This window comes from Macaca mulatta, chromosome 2 (genome assembly GCF_049350105.2).
Source record: "Macaca mulatta isolate MMU2019108-1 chromosome 2, T2T-MMU8v2.0, whole genome shotgun sequence".
NCBI lineage: Eukaryota > Metazoa > Chordata > Mammalia > Primates > Cercopithecidae > Macaca > Macaca mulatta.
This window is the reverse complement of record NC_133407.1, coordinates 45,844,202-45,866,869: the sequence shown is the minus strand read 5'-3', so window position 1 is coordinate 45,866,869 and position 22,668 is coordinate 45,844,202. Positions and strand designations below refer to the sequence as shown.

The 22,668-nt window shown below is 41.9% G+C and overlaps 1 protein-coding gene across 1 annotated transcript in view; it reads left to right on the top strand.

Moving 5' to 3' along the window:
* Positions 1-1,838: 1,838 nt before the first annotated feature.
* PCOLCE2 (procollagen C-endopeptidase enhancer 2) overlaps positions 1,839-22,668 on the top strand; it is an 80,001-nt gene continuing 59,171 nt past the window's right edge. Inside the window, exons 1-2 of the mRNA XM_015131986.3 lie at positions 1,839-2,594; positions 3,647-3,755. Coding sequence (XP_014987472.1) covers positions 2,512-2,594; positions 3,647-3,755 — 192 coding nt within the window. The 5' untranslated portion in view covers positions 1,839-2,511. The remainder of the gene's footprint in view (positions 2,595-3,646; positions 3,756-22,668) is intronic.

Here is a 22,668-nt window from a genome sequence, read left to right as displayed (position 1 = left end):
CCATGATTATAAGTTTCCTGAGGACTCCCCAGCCATGTGGAACTGTGAGTCAATTAAACTTCTTTTCTTTATAAATTACCCAGTCTCAGATATTTCTTCATAGCGGTGTGAGAACAAACTAATACAAGTCTCCCTCAATTTTAACACATCAACTTCTCAGGACATTTAAGGTTTATAATTTTGGTCAGAACTGTAGTTCCAAGTCAAATATGTGTTTTTAAGAGCAAATAATATGGGTCTTAGTAAACTCTAAAATCACAAGGTAAAATCAATGTCCTTCTTATGAGTGTCAACAACAACAGAATGATTGGTGTTAAAATCCTAACTCTTTAGTAAGCATATGAACACAGTCATCAATCTATAAATTAAGAAATGGTTGTGTATTTTAGTTCAAATAGTTTCCTATCTATTTAGGCACATTTAATACTTTGTTTATTTTAAATTTTGAAAACTTAGCTTAGTCCTGAATGAAGTATTTTCTGGCTTACGAGGACTGCAAATCATTACCAGAAAGTGAATTGAGCAATATTTTCACTTTATAATTTAAAACTATGACTTTCAAATAAACAATCATGTAAAAACACTTATGCTATTAGATAGCATATTCTTGAAATGCATGCAAAATAAACCATTTATTCTCCTCTTCGCTGTTTTAAAGACATTTTTATTGGGTTGAGGGTGTTTCAGGATATAAAGCAGTTTGCCAAATTCTGTCATTCTTTTTTTTTTTTTTTAATGTCATAAAGGGTGTGGTGCCTGTAGAGAATTTTTGAAAGTTGTACTTTATGATGTTTTTGCCTTCACTTTTTAAAAAAATGGTAAGACAATCTAAGTCCTGTGGGTATATTCTGGTTCCTAGTATAAGCTTCAGGGTTCCCTCACTATGAAAAGTCAGAATATTTCCTGTAGTCAGTTTTACTTACTTCCTTGCCAGGAGTGTTTTCTTTTTCTTCTTTTTTTTTTTTTTTTTTTTTTGTGAGACGGAGTCTCACACTGTCACCCAGGGTTGGAGTGCAATGGCATGATCTCGGCTCACTGCAACCTCCATCTCCCGGGTTCACGCGATTCTCCTGCCTCAGCCTCCCGAGTATCGGAGATTACAGACGCACACCACAACACCCGGCTAATTTTTTGTATTTTTAGTTGAGGCGGGGGTTTCACCATGTTGGCCAGACTGGTTTCGAACTCCTGACCTCGTAATCTGCCTGCCTGGGCCTCCAAAAGTGCTGGGATTACAGGCGTGAGCCATCGCGCCCACCCGTGTTTAGATTCTTAACAGCTCATTAGAAATAAAGTCTTGATAAGAACTACTTTAATACTTACTTTTCTTGTTTAGAAAGGTGAAAACAATTTAGAAGGAACAACACGAGGCACAAAAGTTAAGTTGTATCTACCACGGCTGGTGATAATTTAAAATCTCAATGAATCTAGTCTGTTCTGTTATTCTTTCATTAATCCCTGGTTATTGGGAAGCTCTTAATAAATGTTTAAAATTATATTTCTGTAATTAAGTAAAAGAGAGTATTGATTCCACAAGGCTAGAATTGTTCGTCTAAGAAAAACAAATTCTCCATAAATTTTAACCCGTTAATACCACAGAAAGATGTTGGAAAGGTCTAAGAACAGAGATATGCCAGCAGAGAAACACCATTTTCAGAACATGACATGAGATGGTGAGATTTGCTCATTTGGTTCCGTCCTCATTATCTGACATTTAATGACAGTTCACACAGAAATCGCTCGTCTGAGAACCCGTTTAAATGCCCGCACAGAGACTATCTTCCTTGTCATTGTCACACCAGTAAAAGGAAAAGAACCTACAGAGAGAGAGAATAAGCACAGAAGTTAAAATACGATAAAATCCCTCTTTTTCTTCCTTTCTTTCCTTGGATCTGGGTTTTGAAGGAGACAAAGAAGGACCCCCAGGCTTTCCAGCAGCCAGCAAGTGCTATTACTTTTTATTTAAAAGCAACTGGGAGAAACATTCCCCAAAGCAAAACCCGAAGTTCTCCCTGAGAATCGTCTGTGGGCGTCTGGGCCAGGGCCGCTGGGGTGCCACTCCGCAAGGGGTTCCTCTTCTCCCTGGGATCCCTGAGGGCTGGACGCGAGAGGACCCGTTGATCCCGGGGTGCCGCGAGGAGACGCCCGCCCTCCCCACGAGAGGGGGCGGCTCTGGCCTCGGAGCCGCCCCTCCTGCCGCCAGAGAACAAACGGGATATTCAGCAGTGGCCTGTGGCTGCCAGAGCAGCTCCTCAGGGGAAATTAAGCGTCGAGTCAGACGGCACCGTAATCGCCTTTAAAAGCGCCTCCGCCCCGCCGGCCGCGCAACCCTCGGCTACCTGGGCCGCCCCACGGCGGTGCGCGAGTGAGAGGGAGCGCGCGGGCCGCCGAGCGCCGGTGTGAGCCTGCACTGCTGCCGGTGTGAGCGGCGGTGTGAGCGCGGTGGGTGCGGAGGGGCGTGTGTGCCGGCGCGCGCGCCGTGGGGTGCAAACCCCGAGCGTCTACGCTGCCATGAGGGGCGCGAACGCCTGGGCGCCACTCTGCCTGCTGCTGGCTGCCGCCACCCAGCTCTCGCGGCAGCAGTCCCCAGAGAGGTAACGCGACCCCCGCCTGGGCTCCCTCTCTCTCCCCTCCCTTCCTCCACCTCTGCAACCTCGCCGGCTGCTTTACTCAACCCGCTTCGGCGCGCCTGGGTGACCCAGCGCTCGACCCTGCGCTCCCCGAGCGGTGCAGGCGTCCGCCACCCCCGTGCGTGGGCTGAGTCCCGGACCTGGGGACCCATCCCTGCTCGCGGGGCTCCCTCCTGGGTCTTCGGCCCGGCCTGCCTGATGGCCCTGCAGCTGGCTTGGCCACCACGTGGCGGGGCTTAATCTGACTTGTGTCTCCCCTCTCCCCGTGTCTATGGAGGCGGAGGGAAGCACTGGGGCCCAAATATGTGGATTTTGGTTTACCGCTGTTTTTTTTTTTTTTTTTTTTTTTTTTCTTAGCGGAGAGGCTTTGCCCAGAGACCTAAACTAGGGAACAACCGTAGCGGCGCGGCGCCTAGGGAGCCGCTCTGGAAAGTTAACTCTTCGCCAACCTCGAGACGGCCCCAGGAGCTGGGCTGTGGGACCTGCCCGGTGGCCAACGTTGGCATCGCCTCTTCAGCCTTCGTTAATATCAGCCTCCCTTTCGATGGGAAGCGCTGCCAATGGCCAGTAATTTTCAGAAAGGGGGAGGAGAACTGGGCATCTCCAAATATGGGAACGGCAAACTTTTTTATATTAACCAATTGCTTGCCTATCTTTCTTTAAAACCATGTTCTTCATTCAGCCTGACTCTTACCTTCTCTCCCACTCCCCCCAGTTAAATTGATGTATTTACCATTTTCCTACAAGACTTTGCCACAATGCCGAGGACTTGATTATGTATATAAAATCTTGTGTTACTATGATGGAGACAGATGGCAGCTGGACAGAATGCTTTATCAGGCTGCAATTTAAATATTCTAAGAGCTAGCAAGCTTTCAGATCCCATTATGGTGTGAGAATTGATTAATCAACATTAACTTTTATTTATATTAATAGGCTACACCTTTCTGAAGGTAACATCAGATTGTTAGACCATGTTTCAAATTACATTATCTTTTCTTCTTTTATGTTCCCAGACCTGTTTTCACATGTGGTGGCATTCTTACTGGAGAGTCTGGATTTATTGGCAGTGAAGGTTTTCCTGGAGTGTACCCTCCAAATAGCAAATGTACTTGGAAAATCACAGTAAGCATTTTTTAAAAAGGTATTCTCCTGGAAGTGGGTGTTGGAAACAGTGGGAGGCTGCTGCCTTTTTCCTCTGGTGGTAGGATTTGAGTAAGAGGCAAATGCCTGAAATAGGGAAATGTTGGATTTACCCCAACTATTGGGAAGATTTTTATTAATATAATAGATCTAGTCGTGTCCTGCATTAGTGATTACAAAGGGCACAAGGTAATGCTCGAAGGAATAAATTCTCAAAGCAAATGTGTTTCTGAAAGCCCAGTGTGACTCAGTTGAGTTTTATAGATTCAATAATTAAAGCTGTTTTCAGTCAAAGGCCTGTGGTAATGACTTTTAGAGGTTTTTTGTTGCTCGTGCCTTCATAAATTCCCAGTGGGAAATAGAAGATCAAAGATAGTGCTTTGACTACTCTATGCCCATTAGGAAAGGAAAAAGAAAAAAAATTTAAAAAGCCCACTTAATGTTCCTGGGTTGAAACCACCTCTAAAGGCAGTGTAAGAATAGAGAATTAGGCCGGGCACGGTGGCTCAAGCCTGTAATCCCAGCACTTTGGGAGGCCGAGACGGGCGGATCATGAGGTCAGAAAATCGAGACCATCCTGGCTAACACGGTGAAACCCCGTCTCTACTAAAAAATACAAAAAAAAACTAGCCGGGCGAGGTGGCGGGCACCTGTAGTCCCAGCTACTCGGGAGGCTGAGGCAGGAGAATGGCGTAAACCCAGGAGGCAGAGCTTGCAGTGAGCTGAGATCGCGCCACTGCACTCCATCCTGGGCGACAGAGCGAGACTCCGTCTCAAAAAAAAAAAAAAAAAAAAAAGAGAATTAGTGGGGGGGGCAGGTGGGAATCTAAATAGCAGCCAAGGGCCAATAGAAAGTCCATGCTGATTAGTAATCACATAGATGATGCTGAGTCAAGATAAGCTGGATTTAGAGACAGCCTTTTTTTTTTTTTTTTTTTTTTTTTTTTTAAACTGATTTAGAGTCAACTAGAGTGAGTCATCTTTCCAGTCAGTGTAGCATGGACTGTTATCTTCTTTACGTTTTTGTTGTTGGGAAGTTGTTTAGTAATTGAATACATTGGTTCACTGAGAACTTCCTTTAGTCAGGTTGTGCCACTGGAGGACTTATGATTTTTTAAAAAGTAGCCCTGGCTGACTGTGTAAACTAGCAGTTACTGTGTGCAGGCATTTACCGTGCCAAGTAGTTAACAAGTATAATCACCCAGAATCCTCAAAACAACTCTGTGAGAAAGTATCTGTTATCATCCCCATTTTATAGATGGGGAAGCTGAGGCCTGAAACAATTACAGAAATTGACTTAATCAGACAGTTGGTAAGCCCAACTTTATGTAAAGTAAAACCTACTCCCACTGAGGTCATTTTGCAGGCAGATATGAGAGGTCCCCTTTCATAATATAAAACTCAACTCTTACATGCCTTGACGGCCTCTTGTAAAATACCAACCATGTCACAAACTGGTACAGATTTCATTATGTTATAGCACATATGGCCAGGAGAGAAGTCATAGAAAATAATTTTGAAATACCATTAACATAAATGTGAAATAAGGCTCTGAAACAAAAATAAAAGCAGCTTGATTTTCGTATCGTAATTGTATTTTAAATGTAATTAAATGGCTGTAAGTTTTAAACGACCCTAGAAAATCAATGGCTCAGAGGCGTCATGTGCCCAAGAAGAAATTCATGGTTGGCCATGTGTTCTGAATATTGTGGACAGTGTTGATGTGACATTAAACTTTGACTGAGGCTGGGGGACACGTCCAGTGAAAGCTTTCCTTGATAAAGGAGCGTTTGCCTCAGGAGAGGCATGGTTTACTGTGTAGGAGTGGGGAAGTTAAATGGACGCTCCATCATGGATGTCTTGTGAAGGGAGAGCCTGTGAGCTCAGCAGTCACTTCCCTGGATTCAAATTCCAGTTTCACCGTCATAAACTCTGTGTCCGGGATTTACCTCCTTTAAACCTCAGGATAACTGTGAAGACAAAATGAGATAGTGCAAAACGCTTCAACTCAGTGCCTGAGTGGGGAAGAAGCTTGATTTGTCGGAAGAACAAATCAAGGAGGTCGGAGTGGCTGGAATGGAATGAGCAAGGGGACAGTGGGAAGAGAAGCGAAGGTGAACGGGACTCTGTAGGCCATGGTGGGGAGTTTGCATTTTGTTTTGAGTAGGAGTCCCTGGAAGATCTTAAGCAGAGGGATGAGCTTATCTGGCGTCTGTGTGGAAGATGAACTGTAGGGAGTTAAGAGTAGAAGCAGAGAGACCAATTAGGAAGCTGTTGTGGTATCCAGGAGAGGGAAGATGGTGGAGTAGACAAGGTGGTAACAGAAAAGATGAAGAAATGCGGAGTCTTCTGCCTACAGTGTTTTCTCAAAAGCTCTGCCTGCAGTTAGGGTATAGTGGTACCAGCTAGGAGGATACGCACCAGGCTCTGTCTCCCTGCTTAGCCATTCCAGACAGGACTGTGCTCTGCTATGGCCTTGTCCAAGGCCATCTATTAAAGGTGTTTCCAAAGCTGGTTGGTCCACCCCACATTTCTGTTCCTGCAGTCGTAAACCAAGAATAGTGTTCCCATTGGGTGATTCAGTATCACTTTTATTAAACTATCACAGAGACCAATGGAGATGGGAAAGCCTCAGAGTGGTCTTTAAACTGTAGTTCCTGTAGCTGGGGGGAAATATCTTGCTTTCACTCACTGGCCTCCCATTCTGTTCGTTCAAACCGGAGATGTGTCCCAGCATGGTAGCTTTCACCACTGAATAGTTTTCATTAAACTGTTTATCAATGGAAGAATGGGAAATGTCTGATTTTAACTTTTGCTTTAAGAAAGGTGAATCCTAGTTGTTACCACCAAACTTCCAGTCCTTTGTATTGGACTTTCTGATATGGAAGTACAGCCCGCAGATTGGAAATTTAATTTGTCCTTACATTATAGTACTTTAAAATTTTTATGGCAATTTCTTAGACAGCTGTACTGTTCCAACACACTATATTGGCTATTTAAATGTAAATTAATTAAGTTAAATATTTAGTTTCTTAGTCATACTAGCCACATTCAAGTGCTCAGTAACCATATGTGGATAGTGGCTGCCTTACTGGACAATACATAATATGGGTATTTCTGTCATCACAATTTTTCTTGTGGACAGTGCTGTGCTATTAATAGAAAAATTTTATGCTTAATTTTACTCACGTAAGGATATGTTGAAGACAGAGGTGCTCTGTGCTGCTTAGTTGTACTTCTGCTTTGCAACTAGGGAAACTTTGCAAATAGGGAAGCTGCACTGGTTCTTTGTAGTTGTTGCAGCTGTAACTGGAACTCAAGACTCTTGACTCAGCTTTACCACCAAGAGTTGATGGCCTTAACTAGTCTTAGGTTTTTTACTTTTACTGTATGTGTTCTCAAAAAATGTATGCTTAGAGACTAAATTAGAGAATTTGAGTGTTAAGAAATAGTTGAATATTTTGTAATCCATGATGGGGCTGAGAGTTTCTTAGTTTCCTTTAGGAGTTGATTCTGGGGACTATAAGCTAAAAGGCATCTGCATAAAATCCCCTAATTCTCATATACGGGGATGTGGGCATGAGTGAAATGTGATTTGACAGCTAAGGTATATATAATCCTTTGGAAAGCAGTGACTGGTCTTCTAAGCAGGCTTGGAAGAACAATAGGATTGGGGTGAGGCATAAGTCACCCTAATTTATTTAAGAATAAGAATCAGTAACTCCACCTGTATTAAGCCCTGCAGCAAGAAATGAAACTCCAAAAGTTGACATCCCACCACCTGGACCCCTCTATTACAGTGGTTTTTCTGCAGTTCGAGATTGTGTGCAGGAGACAACAGTAAGAAACATCTCCGAGATCCATAAAGGAAGTAGGGGAGAGTGGACCATTGTGGGAAAAAAACACAGCTGGTGTGATGTATTTTACTGCAACATAGGCAGGACACATTTAGAAGAGCCCACAAGGCATGGTGCTGGGTGCTGGAGACACATAGGTGAATTTGGAGGTGATGAGCACATGGGGAGCTACCTGCTAGGATGTGTTCCTGAGGCCCTAAGTGGGAAGTGAGAGAAAGCCCACCAGGCGTCTTATATTCTGTGCTCCGCAGGCACCCCTGGCATAGAGACCACCATTCCATTAATCGCTTCATTATAAATTCATTGCAAACTCAGCAAATCATCAATACTTCTGTTCCTTGATATTTTCATTCATAACTTGTTCATTTTATAATTCCCGTAATAGAATGAGAGATACATATTGATGATTTGACCAAATATGCATTTTGGTTTGTTTTTTTTTTTTAAAGAAAAATAGACATACGTTGAGAGGCTGAGGCGGGTGGATCATCTGAGGTAAGGAGTTCAACACCAGCCTAGCCAATGTGGTGAAACCCCGTCTCTCCTAAAAATACAAAAATGAGCTGGGTGCGATGGCAGGCGTCTGTAATCCCAGCTACTCAGGAGGCTGAGGCAGGAGAATCACTTGAGCCTGGGAGGCAGAGGTTGCAGTGAGCTGAGATCCCGCCATTGCACTCCAGCCTAGGCAATAAGAGTGAGACTCCATCTCAAAAAAAAAACAAAAAAACAGAAAAAGAAAGATAGACATTAATAGCAAAAATAAGACCTTGTGAAAGCAACTCTATTTAGAGTTCGACTTTGGCTGCATATGGTATGGGTGGCTGAGTGGAACCAGCTGAAACTTTGTTTATAGTAACTGCAAACCAGAGGAAACTTAAAGCCTAGAACCTTCTGGGAATTCTCCTTGAACAGGTATATAGGAATTTTTGTTTAAAATTGGTTCCCAAACTTAAAACTAAACATCACATCTGAATGTCTAATGCAATTGCTGTTACATTATCTAATTGAAACAGCAATTGTTATGCAGAGATCGCTGGAATTGATTCTGTTCTTAGATTTAAAACTGGGCATAATTTACAAATCTGTTTTTAGAAGGTGATGATCTGGCCAGGTGCAGTGGCTTACGCCTGTAATCCCAGCACTTTGGAAGGCAGAGGCTGAAGGATCGCTTGAGCCCAGGAGTTCAAGGCTCCTGGAGTGAGCTGTGATCACACCACTGCACTCCAGGCTGGGCGACAGAGTGAGACCCCTTCTCTAAAGTATAATAATAATGATAAACAAGCAAACATAAAATAAGGCAATCCATGTATGTGGTCCTGTTGTTAAAAATCATTAGGTTTTTATTATTTATAATTTAAAAGTACTGACATTGGCCAATTATTTAAGGATTCAGTCATTTCATTCTCAGCATAAATCTAACCTGAGAAAAATCAGCAAACATTGAGCAAAGATTTAGTCTTGGGGTCCACCTAGAATATAACTTTTTATCCCTTTATGAAGAAAATATGGGAGAGGCCAGGCATGGTGGCTGTACTCCACCTGTAATCCCAACACTTTAGGAGGCTGAGGAGGAGGATTGCTTGCGGCAAGGTGTTGAAGATCAGAGTTCAAGATCAGCCTGGACAACGTAAAGAGATCCTGTCTCTGCAAATTTTTTTTAATTTTTTTTTTTTTTTTTTAGCCAGGAGTGGTGGTGCGCACCTGTAGTCCTCACTACTTGGGTGGCTAAGATTAGAGACTTTCTTGAGCCCAGGAGTCAGAGGGTATAGTGAGCTATGATTGTGCCACTGCACTCCAGCCTGGGTGACAGAGCAAGATCCTGATGATGATGATGATGATGTGGGAGGGTCACAGACCTATGACAGAAATGGGAGGAGAATGTGGCAATGGGTAGAGGCAGTCCCATTAAAGCAAAAAGTATGTGGCATAATTTTCCTTATTTAGCTACTTCATGAAGAAAAAAGTGTAAGTTGTCTTACATAGAAAAATCTTCAGATTCTCCAGGTAATTCAAGTATTATCATCTTTATAATTACATATGTTTTTCTGTTCAGTTAGAGTGAAATACAGTCACACAGCCCATAACAATGTTTCAGTCAATGACCACCACATATATGACAGTGGTGCCGTAAGATTATATTGCCGTGTTTTTATTGTACCTTTTCTGTGTTTAGATACTCAAGTATTTACCATTGTTTTACACTTGCCTGCAGTGTTCAGTACAGGAACATGCTGTTACAGTGTCGTAGCCTGAGAGCAATAGGCTATACTATATAGCCTAGGTGTGTGGTGGGTTATACCATCTAGGTTTGTGTAAATGCACTCTGTGATATTTGGACAACAGAGTCACCTAATGATGCATTTCTCAGAATGTATCTCCATCATTAAACAACACTTGACTGTATACTTGTGATAGAAATCATGGAACTAAAAATAATAATAGTATTTATAGTTTTTAGCATATCTTGAATCATTTTATTTTATTTGCATCTGATTCTCTGGGATTGGGGTGACAGACCTTAGTATGACCATTTTATAAGTGGGGAAATTGAAGTCTAAAGAACTTGTATCTTAACTAATGTCATACTTGTAAATGGTATGAAAACGTCAGCACATAACGTTCTGACTCAGGATACCATTATACTCTCATGCACTTATTTATCAAATATTCACCAAGATTTTTTGAGCACCTCCTATTTAGTGGGCATTGCATTGGACTGTGGGGGTAGAAAGACAAGGCATAATTTCTGTCCTCAGGGAGTTTATAATCTCGTGGAGAGCAGTTAGACAAGAGAATCGGTAACGGTTATGTGTGTGAATTCTTATAATGCCCACTGTAAGCAGTTTTAAGTGTTAGTAATTTGGAATAAAGCTTATTTTCACTTTTAAAAATTATTGAAGATCTTAAGATTAGTTAAGGTGAAAATAATTATTGCTTCGTGCAAAGAGTATGACCTGTTTTACGTGTGTGCTACTCTAAGACTGGATAAGTTGTTACTGTATCCTTTGTAAGGATCTGTTTGACTTCCCAGGATTATTTTACATGTGCCTTGATATTTCTGAAGATGCCTAATAAACAATTATGTGAAGGCATTCCTATAACATTGCCTTGAGGGCAATTTTATAACTTACATATGTTAAAGTCATCATACTTAATCCATCCTCCAGATGCCTGATTAATTTTAAATGGCATTCCTATTTAGTTGAAGGAACTAGTAGATTAAAAATGTGATTGGGGGCCGGGCGCGGTCGAGGCGGGCGGATCACGAGGTCAGGAGATCGAGACCATCCTGGCTAACACGGTGAAACCCCGTCTCTACTAAAAATACAAAAAACTAGCCGGGCGCGGTGGCGGGCGCCTGTAGTCCCAGCTACTCGGGAGGCTGAGGCAGGAGAATGGCGTAAACCCGGGAGGCGGAGCTTGCAGTGAGCTGAGATCCGGCCACTGCACTCCAGCCTGGGTGACAGAGCAAGACTCCGTCTCAAAAAAAAAAAAAAAAAAAAAAAAAATGTGATTGGGGGCCGGGCGCGGTGGCTCACGCCTGTAATCCCAGCACTTTGGGAGGCCGAGACGGGCGGATCACCAGGTCAGGAGATCGAGACCATCCTGGCTAACATGGTGAAACCCCGTCTCTACTAAAAATACAAAAAAAAATTAGCCGGGCGTGGTGGCGGGCGCCTGTAGTCCGAGCTACTCGGGAGGCTGAGGCAGGAGAATGGCGTGAACCCGGGAGGCGGAGCTTGCAGTGAGCCGAGATCGCGCCACTGCGCTCCAGTCTGGGCGATAGAACAAGACTCCATCTCAAAAAAAAAAAAAAAAAAAAAAAAAAGTGATTGGGATTTATGCCTTCCCAATAACTTTTGTATGGCTTCATGAGAAGAAAGAGTCAGCAGTGGTGAGCAAAGGGTTTGCGAAAATTGAGACATAGTGATAGTCTAGTAAGATCAGTGCTAGGTGTATAATTTGAGAAAACAAATAGTGAATTTAGGCAGGAACTCAACTTTTAAGTCACTTAATTATACCTAAGGGTATAGCAAGGGGTTCTAAAATTGCTGTAACTATTATTTGCCTGGTATAACCACAGCAGGACAGATAGGGGAATGGAATTTTGACTTTAAAAACACATATCCTGACTTTAAACTGCACATAGGATTTAGAATTATATAGAGACTTAAATTCCAATCTTAACTATGGGCTTTTTAAAGAAAATATATATGTATACATTGGTTGCACTAGGCTCATTATTTCAGTTGCCTGAATAGTAACTTAATCCAATGCTTGAGCTAGTATTCTTTATATTTAAGAATAGTAAAAATGAGTATAACTAACAGAAAATGTTTGCATATCCAGACTATATGAATGGGATAAGAGCACTATAGCTTGTTTTTTTTTTTGGGGGGTGGGTGGGTGGGATGGGGTTATTTTTTAATCCAGAAAGTATAATTTGGAAACTTTACAAATCTTTTTTTTTTTTGAGATGGAGTCTCGCTTTATCGCCCAGGCTGGAGCACAGTGATCTTGGCTCACTGCAAGCTCCGCCTCCTGCATTCACGCCATTCTCCTGCCTCAGCCTCCCCAGTAGCTGGGACTACAGGCGCCCGCCACCACACCTGGCTAATTTTTTGTATTTTTTAGTAGAGACGGGGTTTCACCATGTTAGCCAGGATGGTCTCAATCTTCTGACCTCGTGATCCTCCCGCCTTGGCCTCCCAAAGTGCTGGGATTACAGGCGTGAGCTACCACGCAGGGACAAAACGTTACAATTCTTATGGCACATAAGCTGTTCAATTAGATTCAGTTGAAAAGATAGCAGAAAAATTTAAAAGTTTTCATTATTGCCTTAACTTTTTCTGGGAAGCAGGGCAAATATAAATCCTAAATCCTAAATAAATAAGCAAGCACTGTAGGTGACATTTTCCCACCAGGGCCTCAGTCCAATTTTTCTAAATTTGTTTAGCTTTCTGCCTGCTTTTGAAGGCTTCTGTTGCTTGTTTTTGTTTTCTTTTTCTTTGCTCTTTCACATGGAAATCAAGTCTGTTTTTATTGATTGAAAACTTGATGTTTTATAAATAACTTGTTTGTACTACTTGCATTTTTAGTGCTGTGTTCAAGCAGATGCCTTAGAAGAGGTTTAATGAGTAGAAAAGAAAATGAGAAAACATGAAAATGAAGTCTTCATGTATATTTTTTTTTCTGAAAGAGATTCTCTTTAATAACATATTCATACCAAACAAAAATCATTCTTTCCTGAAACATCACTATAAAAATAGAACATAAAGATAACACATTTTTTTAAAGTAGTATAAATCAAGAAGGCATTTAGTATAATTAAAACACTCAGAAAGGATTTTTAAGAATATATTATTTAAAAGACAGATTAAATTACTTCTATATCCCTTGACCACCTCCAGAGTTAAATTTATGATGTGAAATTATGGGCAAATAAGAATTGTACCATAAATTTGAAAATGCCTTAAAATCTCTGATTTGGCAGTAAAAAAGGGAAGGGTCTCATTTATTGGTTGCTTAATGCTGAAGACCAGAGAAACATTTAGAGGGCTCCTAATTCTAAGGAGTTCTTTCGGGTTTTTTTTGAGACAAAGTCTCACTTTGTCACCCAGTTTGGAGTGCAGTGGTATGATCTTGGCTCACTGCAGCCTCCGCTTTCTGGGTTCAAGAGATTCTCCTGCCTTAGCCTCCCAGTAGCTGGGACTAGAGGCACCCACCACCACGCTTGGCTAATTTTTGTATTTTTTAGTAGAGACAGGGTTTTGCCATGTTGACTGGTCTCAAACTCCTGACCTCAAGTTAGTCCGCCCACCTTGGTCTCCCAAAGTGGGATTTCTTTTCCCACATTGCTCTACTTAGAGTCAGGAGAGTGCTTTTGTGTGCTGTCACTTTCCCATGTTTCTCGTACAGAGAAATGTTACATGTATGGATTGCTCCTCAATCCTATGAAAACTGTAATAACCACTGTCAACTTAGACAATTGCAACTTATGAGTTCACAGCTTTATCAAGGGTGGCAATAGCACTTTGGGGGACTTTTGAATTTCTTACTCTAGGAACTTGGGAGAAAATAAGTGTTTTCCTCAGATACATTATTTGGTTGATCATGAGAGTCAGTATGGCAAGTCTTTAGGAAACAAATATAAACATCCCAAAATAAATGGAACACCCACAGAGAAGTGGGGAGTTGGAATTATAACTGCCCAAAGCACAAGCCCTGCCACTAAATATCACCTCTTTTACCACCTCACCCCCAAGCCGCTCCTCAGTACTGCATATAATAAAATAGTGTTTTCAAAAATATGAAGGGAGGGAGAGACCATTTAATCAAAGATAGGCTGTTACATGGACCGGACTGACAAGAAGAAAAGCACAGGGAACCCAGGGGCAATTTTACTCCTGCTAAATGCTCCTAGAAATGAATAAGGGTTTGATTGCTAGACACAGACCTTCTAAAATCCCTGGGCTACACTTGAGCGCCTCCAAATAAATTGTAATTTGTTAATTCATTAAAATTCTAAAGTACCCATCAGAGATCAGGTGCTGGATTGGGCACAGAAACTGCAATAATTGAAAAATCACATTCCTGAATGGGGCTGGGTGAGGTAAGGAGGCTCTTACTAGTTGGGGGGATGTCCCAGAAACAATGAACAGTGGCAGGGATCATGGTACAGGGTTATATGTGTGATATTGCTCAGTTACTAGAAGAATGGGCATTGGAGAGTTATACTGACATGGGTTCAAATCCCTGTTCAGCCATTTAATTTACTAGGTATGTGATTAAGTTTCTGGAACTTTCTGAAGTTAGTATCCTGGATGTAATGGTCAAACCTGCCTTGTAAGGTTGATCTGAAGACTGAAGGAGGCAGTAGATGAAAGCCTCTTGGCACAGTGCTTGGCACAAGCAGGCACTCAATAAATGGTAGTGTTGCTTTATTTATTTATTTTTTAACCTCTCTTCCAGGTCTGTAATAAGGAATAGAAGTGTGGTGTTTGTGTAGAACTTGTCTACAAGCCAACTTGTTTCAAGCTGGATGGTAATCCCTTTGGGGCATGGCGAGTTCCCATTGGAAATACCCATTCCTACTCACTATGCCCTTTCTTCATTTAAAATATGATCTTTCATAAGATCTGGACTTTGTCCACAGAAGCGCTTCCAAACCCTCCCTACTTCAACCAGCCACCGCTACCCCATCACCGACCAAGGGCATTCCTTAACCGTTAACTTTTCAAAGTAGAGAAAAGATTGTCGGTTAAAAACTGCAAATAATTTTCTCTGTTTACAGATGGAGATTTTATTTTACCCTTGGAGTCCCAAATCATTAGGATAGGCCTCACTAATTATACAAATTAAGTAAAGACTGTATTCACTTATTCCTAATAGAGACACAACATAATATGGTGGTTACAAGTGTATTTTCTAACAGTGTAGTTTCTGGAGCCAGACAACCTGGTTCAAATACCAGCTCCACTATTGTGCTGGGGAGTCTCCAAAGATGACCTCCCCAATCACCACACCTCCTGCTATTCATGCCTTTTTCTGGTATCCCCCAGCATTGAATCTGGGCTTGCCCTTGGAACAAATCGGATGGAGCAGAGGTGACACACATTGCATGACTTCTGGGGCAAGAACATGAGAAGCTGCCATATAAGGACCACCATGCTGTGAGGATGCCCAACATAGCCATGTAGAGAGGCTTTGTGGAGAGAGAGAGAGGCCCAGAAGGTCCCTAGTAGTTGCAGTCTTCTCAGCTGAGGTGCCAGACATGTGAATGAAGTCATTTGGAAGGCCTAGCCCAGTGAGCCTTCAGATGACTCAAGCCCAAGCTCCTAACTGATAGTAAATGCGTGAGAGAATTCAAGCCAGAACCATCCAGCTGAGACCAGTGACCCACAGAACCGTAATAAATAAGAATGCATTATTGTTTTAAGCCAGTAAATTTGGTGGTGGTTTGTTGTGCGGCAGGAGATTACTGTAATAGTTACGAGCTGTATGACTTTGGGCTTGCTACTTAACCTCCCTGTGCCTCAGTTTCCTCATCTATAAAATGTGGATGATAATACTGCCTACCTCATAGGATTGCTTTGGGACTGAAATTAGTTATTATGTGTACGGCATTAAGAACAGTGCCTAGCACATGGTAAATACTCAAAAATGTTATTTCTTCATGAAATATTAAACTTATTGAACACTGTGTGCCATGGCCTGTTTCATATCCTGGGCACACAGTGAGAAGGTCCCTGCACTAATGGTGCTTGCATTCTAGGAGCAGGAGAGAAACCGTAAAATAGATAGGATGGTGATGTTAAGAGTGACCCTGATGAGGTGACATTTGAGTGGAAACCTAGATGATGCAAAGAGTCTACCCACTGATGGTTCTTGGAGAAACTGTGAGGTCACCACTCCTTTGGGTGCAGTGATTTATTATGTGGCAGCAGACAGTATCTCTGAGGCTTCTTGCCCATCATAAGTGAAGCACAAAATGTCTCCTGGATGTTTATAAATGGAAAGGCCTTGCTCATGGATTAAGGTTAGCTCCTGTGGTGAGGGTGGTAGGTTTGGATTGCTTCTTTATGTTTGGTGTCTTTGGTTTTTGACTTTTGAGAGATGCTTTGGGGATGTGACACGGGGAGGAGGGAGCTGAAGGGTCTGTTTTTATGAGGAATGTTGCCTTGGGTTCTGGGTACCAGAACTTTGCACTGTGGTGCGGAGTTGGGAGGAAGCTGTTTTCGTCATCTCCATTCACAGCTCTCTGCAACCTTTGTTGGGGGGAATCTTAAGAACATCAAGAAAGAGCGCCCTTGGAACAGATAGAGATTTCCTCTTCATGGGTCTGTCCAGGGTACTTCCATCAGCAGGGACATTTCATTTACACATTCATCTGTTGATTGACACTTGGGTGTGCTTCTCCCTTTTGGCTATTTTGAGTATTTTGAACCATGCAGTGCTTTCACTTCCTTTGCATATGTAGTCAGGAGTGGAACTGCTGGATCATGTGATAATTTAGGTTTTGAGGAATCGCCAAACTGTTTTCTAGAAGTGAAAGAGAAAAAACCTGGTGAACACTGTTACCAGGAAGCCAGACTGCTTTGTAGGCCAGTGTGGATGTCCCCTGGAGTTGCTCCCAAACAACTGGCATTTTGAAGAGAATGCTGGCACAGTCATCAGCTGCTATGAACTTGAGCCATTGTGCTTTAGTGGTTACAACTTGTGCATTGTTTAAAGATACATATATTTGTGGTTGACAAAATTTTTTTAAACAAGGGGATCATCAGGAGCCAGGCAGCTACTCCAGGAGATGCCCAATATGCTTGTTTTCATTATGATAACTATAATTTTAATGAACTTATTATTTCCCCATAAATCTTAGATATATGAAAATTTGTTCCTATAAATCTTAGCTATGCGTATACTATTTTATTATTCCTTATCAATCTGTATACATCTGCAAATAACAAAACTATGTTTCTTAGAATAGAAATGACAGAATTATGAAGTCAGAAGGGAATTATCAGACAGTCTTCCTAACTACCTGTCTGTACCCTAGTACACACCGGATGTCCACTTCCTCTGTGTTCCCATAGCATTCGGGGACATCTTTATTACAGCACTGATCAGCCTGTATTATAATCATGTTTATTAATCTGCCTTCCCTACTAAACTATAAAGCTCTTGCAGACAAGGCCCTTGTTTTAGTTGTCTATTTTCCTGGTAGCTAACGTAGTGGTTGACACATACAGTAGTAGGTGAGTGAAAGAATGAATTGATTAATCAATCAATTCATAGCTCCATCCACCTGCTTCTGGGCAGAACAGCACAGAAATGATAAATCTCTGAAGAAAAGTATCAATTTGTTTCCAAAGATGTCTGGAGAAAGGAGACGTATTAGTCCATTTTCACACTGCTATAAAAAACTGAGACTGGGTAATTTATAAAGAAAAGAGGTTTAATTGACTCACAGTTCTGCGTGGCTGCGAAGGCCTCAGGAAACTTAATCACCATGGAAAGTGAAGGGGAAGCAAGGCACGTCTTACATCATGGCAGAGAGTAAAGGGGGAGTGCCACATTTCAAACCATCAGCTCAGCAGGGCACAGTGGCTCATGCCTTTAATCCCAACACTTTGGGAGGCCAAGGCGGGCGGATCACGAGGTCAGAAGATCGAGACCATCCTGGCCAACATGGTGAAACCCCATCTCTACTAAAAATACAAAAACTAGCTGGGTGTGGTGGTGTGCGCCTGTAGTCCCAGCTACTCGGGAGGCTGAGGCAGGAGAATTTCTTGAACCCGTGAGGCGGAGGTTTCAGTGAGCTGAGATTGCACCACTACACTCCAGCCTGGCAACAGAGCAAGACTCTGTCTAAAATAAAATAAAATAAAATAAAACCATTAGCTCTCATGAGAACTCATTCACTGTCACGAGAATGGCATGGGGGAACCGCCCCCATGATCCAGTCACCTCCCACCAGGCTCCTCCTGCAACATGTGAGGATTACAATTTGAGATGAGATTTGGGTGGGGACCCAGAGCCAGACCATATCAGGAGACTTCTAAGTTTTTGTACTCTGTAGAATTCTACATCGAGAAAGATGTTCTCTTCCTGTGTCCTCCCCTGCTGTGTGTCTAGTTGCGTTCTACACCCCCAAGTGTGTCATTTTCTGTCACCATATGATTGTATTGAATGACTGTCAGTGTACCAACATTGACAGAGCAGCAGGCCGTTTGGACTTATTGTTGGTTTCTGAATACTCACTTTCCAGTGTAGGTGAACATTCCAGATACATCATTAACTGAAGCTCCTATGTGCTTTCTCTATTTACATTCCACCAGTCAGTTGAAATATAAATATGTATTATGCTTCTTGTAGATGCAAGAGTATAATGCTACAATTTTAATGTTAACTTTGTTAATTATATGTGTAAAATCATTTTGTGTTAAACTTTCAAATCATCAAATAAGGAAATAGGTTAACAGTTAATATGAATTAAGAGAGTATATTATATAGGTAGGTAACTTTAAAAAAATTTTTTCTTTTTTTTTTTTTTTGAGATGGAGTTTCGCTCTAGTTGCCCAGGCTGGAGTGTGATGGTGCGATCTTGGCTCACTGCAACCTCCGCCTCCCGGGTTCAGGTGATTCTCCTGCCTCAGCCTCCTGAATAAGCTGGGATTACAGGCGCCTGCCACCACACTGGGCTAATTTTTGTATTTTTAGTAGAGATGGGGTTTCACCGTGTTGGCCAGGCTGGTCTTGAACTCCTGACCTCAGGGTGATCCCTCTGCCTCAGCCTCCCAAAGTGCTGGGATAACAGGTGTGAGCCACTATGCCTGGCCAACGTTTTCTTTTAGAGTCAACAAGTGCTTATGAAAATGTAAGTAATATAAGGTTGAGTGATATAGATGAGGTTTTATCATAATTCTAACATTTTAAAAATTGAATATTGAACTAACATTTATAACATTAAATAAAATCACCTTCAGTATGTATTTAAGTTTTCAGTATTTCTTTCCATTTGGACCATAAGTCTTTTGGGGAAAAATAAAAGCACTTTTTGGGGGGGAATTCTTTATATCTTCTCAGGATGAATTAATAGTAAATCTTATCCTTTTGATGATACTTGGCTCTGGCTAACCTGTGATTTTCACACTTGCCCAAGATAGGTATTCAGTGATCCTGGAGTAAATATATGAGGGAAACGGGCATTGTGGCTTTGTGATGTAGAGCCTTGTAACAGGAGAGAAGATTTTTTTCCCTTAGTGGTTATTTGGTGAGCTATATGAAGACAGAAGGTTGAACACCTGCTATGGATGCAACAAGGAAGGATGTTGGAATGGGGATCAATGAGATTATTTTATTCGATTCATACAACAAACATTTACTTAGCTTGGACTGTTCTAGGCACATGGGATATATCAGTGAGCCAAACAGAGACTCTTGCCCTTGAGAAGCTTTACATGCCTAGGATGTTCTAGGAGCAGCAAAGAGGCCTATGGGGTGAACAAGCAGAAGGTTGTAGAAGCTGAGGTCGTTGAGAAGGAAGTGGGGTAGATCCTAAAGAGCCCAGTGGGCCATTGTGAGTGAAATGGAAAGCTTATCAATAAGGGCTCTCGTAGAAAATAGCACAGTCAAAATACAGTGATTCAAGGGGGGTTGTTTACATAGGGACTATCCAGAAAGAGTAGGTAGGCTACAAAGGATAGTACAGTAACACAGAGAAAGTGGCAGACAGGCTGTCACCGCTTCTAGTCCCCAAAGGAGGTGTGGAGGGTGTTGGTACTAGAAGCCAGGAGTCAGCACAAAGTGACCTCACAGAGAAAGAGACAGGAAAGTAAATGCCCTGACCGGACTCTCCTCTCTGTTTTCAGTATCTTGTTGGGGCTTCCCATGGCCAAAAGCAACTGAAAGACAGTTGTTGATGCATTCATTTAGGTCAACCACCCAAGAAGAGTAGGGTGAAGATGGGAGGAGAGTGGATCTGGAGGGGCAAGTGGACAATGTTTGGCACAGGGAGTCTGTATTGGGGTTCTCCAGAAGTAGAACCAATAGGAGATGTAGATATATAAATGTATATGTATATAAAAATATGTATGTCTATGTTAATGCAAGTACATATGCATATTGAATATACACACACATATATATACACACATATAAAGAGCTTTATTTCAAGGAATTCGTTTATGTGATTGTGGGATTAGGAAATAGTCTGAAATTTGCAGTGCAAGTCAGCAGACTGAAAACTCCCAGTGAGAAGATACTGCTGCAGTCTTGAGACAATTTCTTCTTCCTCAGGGAAACCTCAGTTTTGTTCTTAAGGCCTTCCAACTGATTGGATGAGGGCCACCCACATGATTGAGGATAATCTCTTAAGGTGAACTGATTGTAGATGTTAACTGCATCTACAAAACACCTTCATGGCAATACCTAGATTATTGTTGATTGAATAACCACTTACTATAGTCTAGCCAAGTTGACCCAGAAAACTAAACCATCTCAGAGCCACAGCCACTCAAACCCACTGCAGGGTTTTAAGCAGAGGAGTGCCATAATGTGGCTTGTGATTTCAAAGGATCACCCTGAATACTGTGCTGAGAACAGATCATGGGGTGCAAGAATGGAAGAAGGGAGAGCAGGTGGGAACCTTTTGCTGCAATTCATATGAGAGAGAATGAGGGCTTGGGCCAGCATGGGAACCATGGAGGTGGTGAGGGGATGGTCAGTTTTCTGGATATATTTTAAAATAGAGCCAATAAAAATTATTAATGGATAAGATAAGGAGTGTAAGAGAAAAAAGAGGAGTCAAGAATGACCTCAGAGCAAACTGGAAGGATGAAGATGCAATCAGCTGTGCAGGGAAGACAGAGGTGGAGCAGCTTTGGCAGGGGAGGCCGAGGGTCTGTCTTCGACATGTTAAGCTCAGCTGTACATTAGACCCCAAGTGATGATGTCACAGCAGATAGCTGTTCCAAATATGATTTTATCATCAGGGAGAACAGGGAGCAGGTAACAGTTTCCTTCCTGTTCTTGGACCAGTACTTTAGGATGTAACAAAAATTGGAAACATGATAAATGGCAGCTGGTGAGTCCCTGTCTTTAAAGCATGCAGTTCAAGGAACTGGGTGGCTGTATCCAACTATGTGTAGGTGTGTTGGCTGCTGAAGATAAAGCTGCTCTTGACTTAGGTTTTGAGAAGAACAGTATATAGTAAAAAGCAAACAAACAAAAGCCTCATTCACTGATAATGGCAATAAAGACACTTCTGTTTCAGATGGCTTGCTCTAGTGTATCACAGGAATAAATCCTATTTCTTGCCTAACCTGAGTCTGTTCTGAACCAAAATGTCACCATTTTACATCGAAAGTAAGACATCAGGATTTTTTGAGGTTGAACTGTGGTCAAAGGGCTTGGTTGTTGAGAGTTTGGAGTCTTCCTAATGTTCGATGTTTTTCTTCACTCTTCAGAGAAATCAGTAATTTATTATTGCACAAAACCCTACCCAGATGCTGCAGCAAAACATGAAAAATACTTTCTAGAGCTAAATGCTATGAGAGAGAGAATCAGGGACACGTTTACTGCTATTGTCCAAATTTAAACAGTCTACTTTTTAGATCTTGAGTGTGATCTATCCATCAACCTAACACATTTTCCATAATACTGGAGTTTGTAATGAGGAATCATTCCGTTACTTCTGGGTCCTAATTTGATTTGACTATCCAGAACCATCTGATGAAGCTAGCAAGCACTTTGCCACCGTTGACAGCCTGTTATTTTGAGTTAGGATCTTCTCACTTATAGAGACAGAGAACAAAAAAGTGACTGCTTTTGCGATAATTACCTAACAGATTGACATATGTTAAAATTATCCCTCTCATTCATGTGAAAGTAGTATTAATTTTAAGATAGGATGGTTAATTTTTATTTTTAAAAAACAGGCCTACCATTGATGGTGTTGACAAAAGGAGTAAATCTCTGTAAAATATTTGAAGAGATTTATTCTGAACCAAATAGGACCATGACCCATGCCACAGCCCCAGGAGGCCCTGAGAACATGTGCCCCAGGTGCTTGGGCCACAGCTTGGTTTTATGCATTTAGGGAGACAGAAGGCATCAATCATTACATGTAAGGTGTACATTGGTTTGGTCTGGAAAGGCGGGACAACTTGAAGTGGGGGGGCTTCTAGGTCATCTGGATTCAAATATTTTTCTGATTGGCAGTTGGTTGAAAGAGTTAATTATCTAAAGACCTGGAATCAATAGAAGTAAGTGTCTGATTAAGATAAAGGGTTGTGGAGACCAAGGTTTTTATCATGCAGATGAAGCCTCCAGATAAGAGGCTTCAGAGAGAATAGACTGTAAGTGTTTCTTACCAGATTTCAAAAGGTGCCAGACTCTTAGTTAATTCTCTCCTGGATCAGGGAGAAGATCTGGAAAGGGAAGGAAATTCTCTACAGAATGTAGATTTTCCCCCAACAGACAGCTTTGCAAGGCCATTTCAAAATATGTGAAAGATATATATTTTAGGGTAAAATACT